This window comes from Hypanus sabinus, chromosome 16, assembly GCF_030144855.1.
Source record: "Hypanus sabinus isolate sHypSab1 chromosome 16, sHypSab1.hap1, whole genome shotgun sequence".
NCBI lineage: Eukaryota > Metazoa > Chordata > Chondrichthyes > Myliobatiformes > Dasyatidae > Hypanus > Hypanus sabinus.
In genome coordinates, this window is record NC_082721.1 from 64,723,674 (window position 1) to 64,731,925 (window position 8,252).

The 8,252-nt window shown below is 40.9% G+C and overlaps 1 protein-coding gene across 1 annotated transcript in view; it reads left to right on the forward strand.

Annotated features, from left to right (window-relative positions):
* Positions 1-7,693, forward strand: part of LOC132405851 (adhesion G protein-coupled receptor E1-like) — a 37,336-nt gene extending 29,643 nt beyond the window's left edge. Inside the window, exons 15-17 of the mRNA XM_059990846.1 lie at positions 1,519-1,687; positions 3,637-3,753; positions 6,551-7,693. Coding sequence (XP_059846829.1) covers positions 1,519-1,687; positions 3,637-3,753; positions 6,551-6,595 — 331 coding nt within the window. The 3' untranslated portion in view covers positions 6,596-7,693. The remainder of the gene's footprint in view (positions 1-1,518; positions 1,688-3,636; positions 3,754-6,550) is intronic.
* The last annotated feature ends 559 nt before the right edge of the window (positions 7,694-8,252 follow it).

Genomic DNA, 8,252 nt, shown 5'->3' on the forward strand with positions numbered 1-8,252 from the left:
AGAAGGCAAATGCAATGTTGGCATTTATTTCAAGAGGAATAGAATATAAAAGCAAGGAAATAATGCTGAGATTTTATAAGACACCAGTCAGGCCACACTTAGAATATTGTCAACAGTTTTGGGCCCCATATTGCAGATGAATGTGCTCTCATTGGAGAGAGTCCAGAGGAGGTTCACGAGGATGGTACCAGGAATGAAGGGGTTAACATACTAGGAGCATTTGGCAGCTTTGGGCCTGTATTCACTTGAATTCATAAGAATGCGTGGGGATTTCATTGAAACTTACCGAATGTTGAAAGAATTAGATAGGGTAGATGTGGAGAGGATGTTTCCTATGGTGGGTGCATCCAGAACTAGAGAGCACAGCCTCAAAATTGAGGGGAGACCCTTTAAAACAGAGGTAAGGAGGATTTTTTTTAGCCAGAGAGTAGTGAATCTGTGAAATGCTCTGCCACAGCCTGCAGTGGAGACCAAGTCGGTGCATAGATTTAAGGAAGAAGTTGATCATTTCCCGATTGGTCAGGACCTCAAAGGATATGGCGAGAAGGCAGGTGTTTGGGGTTGTGTGGTATCCAGGATCAGCCATGATGGAATGGTGGAGCAGACTCGATGAGCTGAATGGTCTAATTCTGTTCCTATGTCTTATGGTCTTAAGGGGCAAAATGGCAACTCCTGTTTCTGTTTTATATAATATACTATGTACCGTAGAGAGCATTCTGACAGGCTACTTTACTGTCTAGTATAGGGGGCAGGGAGATCTACTACACAGGACTGAAAGAAGCTACAGAAAGTCATAAAATTAGTTAGCTCCATTTTGGGTACTAGTCTCCATAGTATCCCAGACATCTTCAAGGAGTGGTGCCTCAGAAAGGCAACGTCCATTATTAAGGACCTCTGTTACCCAGGGTATGTCCTTTTCTCATTGTTGCAATCAGGTAGGAGGTACAGAAGCCCCAAGGCGCACACTTAGCGATTCAGGAACAGCTTTTTCCAAAATGCCATACCGTTCTTAAATAGGCATTGAACCCATGGACATTACCTCACATTTTTTTAATATACCATTTTTAAACTATTTAATATATGTACATACATCTATATACTACTTTTCTTTCTATATTATTGTATATTGCATTGAACTGCTGCTGCTCAGGTAACAAACTTCACAACACATGCTGGTGATAATAAACTTGATTCTGATTCCTCTGCCATAGCTGGGTCTAAGTTCTGGGACTCACTCATCTACCTCCCCTAGGGAGCACCTGCCCCCAGAAGGAAAGCAGGACTACTAGCAGGAAGCTCACCACCACCTTCCCAAAGGTAGTATTGATGGCCAATAAACAACGTCCTTTCCAGTAATGCCTGGGGCCCAGCAATGTATCCAATAAACACTTTAAGAAAATGCTATTGGCTGCTGAGAAAATCCCGAGGGTATGAAAGATATGAAAGATTCCATATGAAATGCATTTCTTCGTTCCTGTGCCTTTCATTCACATGGTCTGTTTTACTTCTTTTCTACAGAACCTTAACCATTAAGGCTGCTGCACGGATATTTGTATTGGGATGCACATGGATCTTTGGAATATTTAATGTTGATGAGAGCACCATGGTGTTTGGTCACTTATTTACTGTTTTTGCCAGCCTCCAGGGTCTATTCATTTTCCTTATTTACTGTGTTTTCAATCGCCTGGTAAGGATCTCTTCCCTACAGAAACATATCCTCCTCTGACCCTACTCTCTGCACACTTGTCATTGTAATGAAGCCTTACATTGTCTTTTAATGAACTGTGAATTGGGAGGAAGAGCCTACAACATGGTCCTTCACGTTTCCACTGCTATTTAATAAGATCAGGCTGATCTGAATGTGACCTCAAATCTTCATTCCTCGTGGTAACCCCTTTCCGATCCAAAAGCTCTCTACATCTTCATAAAATTTTTCAAAGACTCGGAATCCACTGCCTTCTGGCATTGTAGTTAAAGCGGAGGGTAATCTCAGGCTACAGACAGACCTTGATCAACAGGTAAGATGCACAGAGCCATAGCAGTTAGAATTTTTACAATCATCAGGCATGAATAGCTTCACTGATCTCAACTCTGAATTGATTCCACAATCTACAAACTCACATTCAAGGACCCTATGACTCAGTTTCTCAGTATATTTTTATTTGCACAATTTGTCTTTTGCATGTTGATTGTTTGTTGGTGTTCTATGGTACTTCTTTAATTTCCTGTAAATACTGGTAAGAAAATGAATCTCATGTTAGGATCTGGTGGCATACACATACTTTGATAATAAATTTACTTAGACTTTGACATTTACAATGCATGTCAGGTTTTAAGGGAGTATTGAACGACAGGGATACTTTGGTGTACAACTCCATAGATCCTTGAAGGTGATGGCACAGGTTGTAAAGAAAATATATGGGATGCGAGCTCTGATTAGCCAGGACATAGAATAGAAAAGCATGGAAGTTATCGTACAGCTGTATAAATCTTTGGTGAGGCCACACGAGGAATATTGTCACCTCTATTTAGAAAGGACATGATTACTTGGAGTGGGGGCAGGGGAGGTTCATCGGCATAATGCCATAAGACCATAAGAGATAGGAGCAGAATTGGGTCATCTGGCCCATCGTATCTGCTCCTTCATTCCATCTTTGCTGATGTATTTTCCATCTCAACACCAATCTTCTGCCTTCTCCATGCAACCTTTGACACCCTCACTAACCAAGAACCTGTCAGACTCTTCTTTAAATATACCAAATGACTTGGCCTCCACAGCCGCCAGTGGCACAGAATTCCGCAGATTCACCACCCTCTGGCTAAAAAAATTCCTCCTTGTTTCTGTACTAAAGGGATGTCCCTTTTCTCTGAGACCATGCCCTCTGGTCCTGGGCTCTCCTACTATTGGAAGCATCCTCTCCATGTTCACTGTATCAGGGTTTTCCAATATTCAATAGATTTCATTGATATCTCTCTTCATTCTTCTAAACTCTGTTAGAAGAATTAACTATTAAAATAATTCAGATTTATGTGGCACAACATCTGCTGCTGAAAACGAAGAAGTTTCTAGAAAAATGCAGAAATCAACTATATTGTGATTACTGGAAATTTCACTGAAAAATATACGTACCTAGGTGATTATATGAAAATACAAGGAAGCATAGACAAATTAAACTACAAGAAAATTAGCATTTCTAGAGTTAGGATGTCCTGATGAAGGATGTCGGCCAGAAACGTAGACTGTACTTTTTTTCTGTAACTGCTGCCTGACCTGCTGAGTTCCTCCAGCATTGTATGTGTGTGTGTGTGTGTGTGTGTGTGTGTGTGTGTGTGTGTGTGTGTGTGTGTGTGTGTGTGTGTTGCTCTTGATTTTCAGCATCTGCAGAACCTCTTGTGCTAACAATTCTACACCCCAATCCAACAGCCCCAAAGGACTTTGTATAGTTCACATGGAAGCTGAGGGTAGAAAGTCCAACCCTAATTGACCGACTGAATAGGAATTATCAGTGAAGATGCCTGTAGGGGAGGTCATTGTATAAATTTAAATTCTTACCTGACTTTTGGACACACCATGTTGAACAGATGGAAGTTCTCTCTAAGGCAATAATTGGCTGAATTAATCTCATCTCATTGAAGGTGGTTACTGAACTTCGGAAATGGCTGACCAGTAAACACAAGAGTTACACCACTGAATCCGTACAGTCTGATGTGAACACAGTCGAGGTGAACACAATCGAGGTGAACGTAATCGGGGTAAGAAGTTTTATGCAAAATGACAGAAACCTTTAGTAGCATGGGCTGTATCCGTAGAAGGAGAAATATTCAGGTTGATGAAATATATTCAGGTTTTTGTGCATGGAAGGTCATGGTTGACAAATCTTATTGAATTTTTTGAAGAGGTTACGAGGAAAGTTGATGTGGGTAAAGTAGTGGATGTTGTCTATATGGACTTCAGTAAGGCCTTTAACAAGGTTCCATATGGAAGCTTAGTTAGGAAGGTTCAATCGTTAGGTATTAATATTGAAGTAGTAAAATAGATTCAACAGTGGCTAGAAGGGAGATGCCAGAGAGTAGTGGTGGATAACTGTTTGTCAGGTTGGAGACCGGTGACTAGTGGTGTGCCTCAGGGATCTGTATTGGGTCCAATGTTTTTTTTCATATACATTAATGATCTGGATGATGGGGTGGTAAATTGGATTAGTAAGTATGCAGATGATACTAAGGTAGGAGGCATTGTGGATAATGAAGTAGGTTTTCAAAGCTTGCAGAGAAATTTAGGCCAGTTAGAAGAGTGGGCTGAATGATGGCAGATGGAGTTTAATGCTGATGAGTGTGAGGTGCTATATTTTGGTAGGAATAATCCAAATAGGACATACTCGGTAAATGGTAGGGCATTGAAGAATGCAGTAGAACAGAGTTTCTAGGAATAATGGTGCATAGTTCCCTGAAGGCGGAATCTCATGTGGATAGTGTGATGAAGAAAGCTTTTGGTATGCTGGCGTTTATAAATCAGAACATTGAGCATAGGAGTTGGGATGTAATGTTAAAATTGTACAAGGCATTGGTATGGCCAAATTTGGAGTATTGTGTACAGAACTGGTCAGCGAATTATAGGAAAGATATCAACAAAATAGACAGAGTACAGAGATTTACTAGAATGTTACCTGGGTTTCAGTACCTAAGTTACAGGGAAAGGTTGAACAGGTTAGAGATCTTGGACTACAATTGGAAGCGGAAGGCTGGAGACCTGTCCTGGAGTTAAAGGAGTGTGTACGTGTTAGGGTAGGAGAGTGGAAGGCTTTCTTTTCACTATTGCTGCTCTGTTGTTTGTTGTGTCCTGTTTTGTTCTGCCGAGTCCTTGAGGACATGTCAGAACCAGAATCAGGTTTATTATCACCGGCATGTGACGTGAAATTTGTTAACTTAGCAGCTGCAGTTCAAAGCAATGTTCGTGCGATAATAAACTTGAATTTTGAAAAGATTCCCTGATGGTGGAGTCATGGGCAGAGAGGGTCGCGGACAGGGCTTTTGGCACGTTGGCCTTCATAAGTCAGAGTGCTGAGTGTAAAAGTTGGGAGCTAATGGCACACTTGTACAGGGCACTGGTAAGATCACTTTGGAGTAAAGTGCTCAGTTTTGGTTGCCCTGAGAGAGGAAAGATATTATTAAACTGGAGAGAGTATAGAAAATATCTACAAGGATGTTGCTGGGACTGAAGGGACTGAGTTATTGGAAGAGGTCAGTTCAGCTAGGACTTTGCTCCTTGGAGCACAGAAGACTGAGAGGTGATCTTATAGGGATGCATAAAATAGAAGGGCAGAAATAGGGTGAATGCCTTGTCTTTTTCCCAGGTTAAGAACTCAAGAACTGGAGTGCAAAGGTTTAAGATAATAGGGGAAAGATTTAATAGGAATTTGAGGGAATCATTTCACATAAATGGTGATAAGTGTGTGGCATGAGCTGCTGGAGGAAGGGGTTTAGTTATGCATAATGATAGCCTTTAAGAGATAGATGAACAGGTATATGGATTGATAATGTTTAGAGGGATATGGGGCAAACATGGGCAAATGGGACCAGCTTGGATGGGGACATCTTAGTCAGCATGGACCAGTTAGCCAAAGGCCTGCTTCTATGCTGTATAACAGAGTAGAGTAGTATGATAAGCACATATCTTTGAGGTGCATCTGTGTTGATTGTCAGCAAGGAGGAAATATTATTACTGATCTGTAATGGCAGTGGTCTCCTGATAAGGAATTCTATGACTATGAATTACATGGTGAAAGTAGTTGATACAACACACTATTGGATTCCAACAATCTTCTCTCATGATCTCAGCTCCAGACAAGCAGAGCCCTTGCAGCCATCCAGTTCTACAGTAGTAGAAGTAAAGTTCTGAACCATGGAGATGGTTGGAATGTTTCTGTCTCCACTTGCCTCTCCGCTGCCCTCTGATGCTGGCTGAGACCCCTGATGATTGAATAACAAGTCAGTTTGTTCCCCTTGCTGGGAGTGGTGTCTGCAGGGTCATGCGAAGATAGCTCAGCCTTGCCCCATCCTCCACTCCCCATTTTAGTGGGCGCCAGTCCAACAGATATTATGGGACACTATAGGTGATGACCACACTGTGGTTTTTGTTCCCATTTTTTGAAATTTAGTTTCATTTAGAGATTTGCGTGGAACAAGCCTATGAGTTGCAGTGCTCAGCAACCCACCCATTTAACACCAGCCTAATCACAGGACAACTTACAACAACCAATTAATCTACTAACTGTATGTCTTTGGACTGTGGCAGGAAACCGGAACTCCCGAACATAGAAACTCCTTACAGACAGAGTTGAAATTCCAAACTCTGGGAAGTCCAAACTGTGATAGTGGTACAGCTGTGGCAGCCCACAATCCCTCCTGCTGACAGAGAAACCTCAGGGCTCTGTCTCTCCTGGCAAGACGACCAGGGCAAAGAACAGGGAATTTTCACCTCCATAAAGTTGGTGTTAACTGTATGTAGATTGAATCAACACAAATAATGGCAATCTCCATTTTATTTATCCAGACTTATAAAACCGCGGGATCAGAGGAATGGATCAAGACCCAGTGACAAGACTTGTCTCAGTGGAGATTCTTTCTTTAATGGTGTCTCACTCTTGTTGTTTCTGGCTCTGAGGATTGAGGGTTTAAGTTCCACTCCCAACAACAAAAGCTACGTTTCAGGACTGGTTACACCACCAGAGTTAGTTGACTTGTCCTGAATTCATTGAAAATGTGCATTTTTAATTTAGTCTTTAAGTGTGTGTATGAAATTAGGTCTGTATAGGAATGTGGGTGAGATGGTATTTTTGTATACCTGATTATAAATTTACTTCTGGACATTTACCAATTTTTGCTTCATCATCTATTATTTTGCTTGTCGTTCCTTATGATTGCAGTGCCAACAAGGTTGAGATTTGCATTCAATGTGTGATAACATCTTTAAACTTAACTTAGTCCTAACATGTTACAAACCATAAGAAGTGGGAGCAGTATTAGGTCATTTAAGTCCGCTCTGCCATTCGATCATTGCTGATTTATTATCCCTTTTGAGCCCATTCTGCTAGCTTCTCACCTTAACTATTGACATCCTTAATAATCAAGAACCCATCAACCTCTGCTTTAAGTATGCTAATGACGGCCTCCACAGCCATCTGTGGCAACAAATACCATGGATCCACCAACTTCTGGCTAAAGAAATTCTTTGTCTTCCCTTTTCTAAAGGGGCATCCTTACAAAGTCCAGACTGGAGCATCTATACAGCTCAGACACATACAGATCAGGTATACACATGTACACCTGACTCTGACAGATTCCATACCCATGTAGTAGATTGATACACAACTTGGACATACACACAGTCCATGTTCACACAAAGACATGCACATACACAAACCTAAAGCACATGCGCAGTGATCACAGACACACATACATACAAACACACACACACCACTTAGGGTACTGAGGTCAATTTAGCAAGGCTGTGATTGGCTAACTTATGCACCAATAGAACAAATACCACACCTTCTCCTCTCCTTCCTTTATGCGATGAACCAACATTTAAAGCATGCTTGCTACTATTGTTTAAAATCAATGTGTATAAAAATATGCTTGTGTGATATTTTAATTAAAGAATATATGTTTATTTACAAAGTTGTGTATGCTTGAAAATCGCTGTACATTGATCAAAATTCATTTAATCAAAGTATCTTAAATAAATATCATTGTACCAACATTGTCAACTGCAATGAGTCATTATTTAGAGTGAATTGTAGAAACAATGGAGATGATTTGATAATTCTCCTGTCAGTCAAACCCAGATGCAGCTCTGCCAAGACTGAGAGGGTTGATTTAAGTTCAGAATTTGTACAATACAACTGGTCCTTCATTGATGTAGATGCAGACACCATGTCCCAGAGAGAATGCAGGCAACAGATCTGCTTGCTGTAGAACTAATCGCTGGTTTTAAATATAGACAAAAGAGACAGCAAACGAGCCCATGGACGCTATCTTACTATTTTTGTTCTCTTTTTGCACTGCTTGTGTTTCATACATATTTCTTGGTGTAAATTATAGTCTAATTTTATATCTTGCACTGTAATGCTGCCACAAAACAACTCATTTCACACAAATACCAGTGATAGTAATTCTGATTCTGATTCTGACTCAGACGCTGGAATGGAGCACAAAAAGACTGCTGGGGGAGCTCAGTAAGTCAATCTGCATCT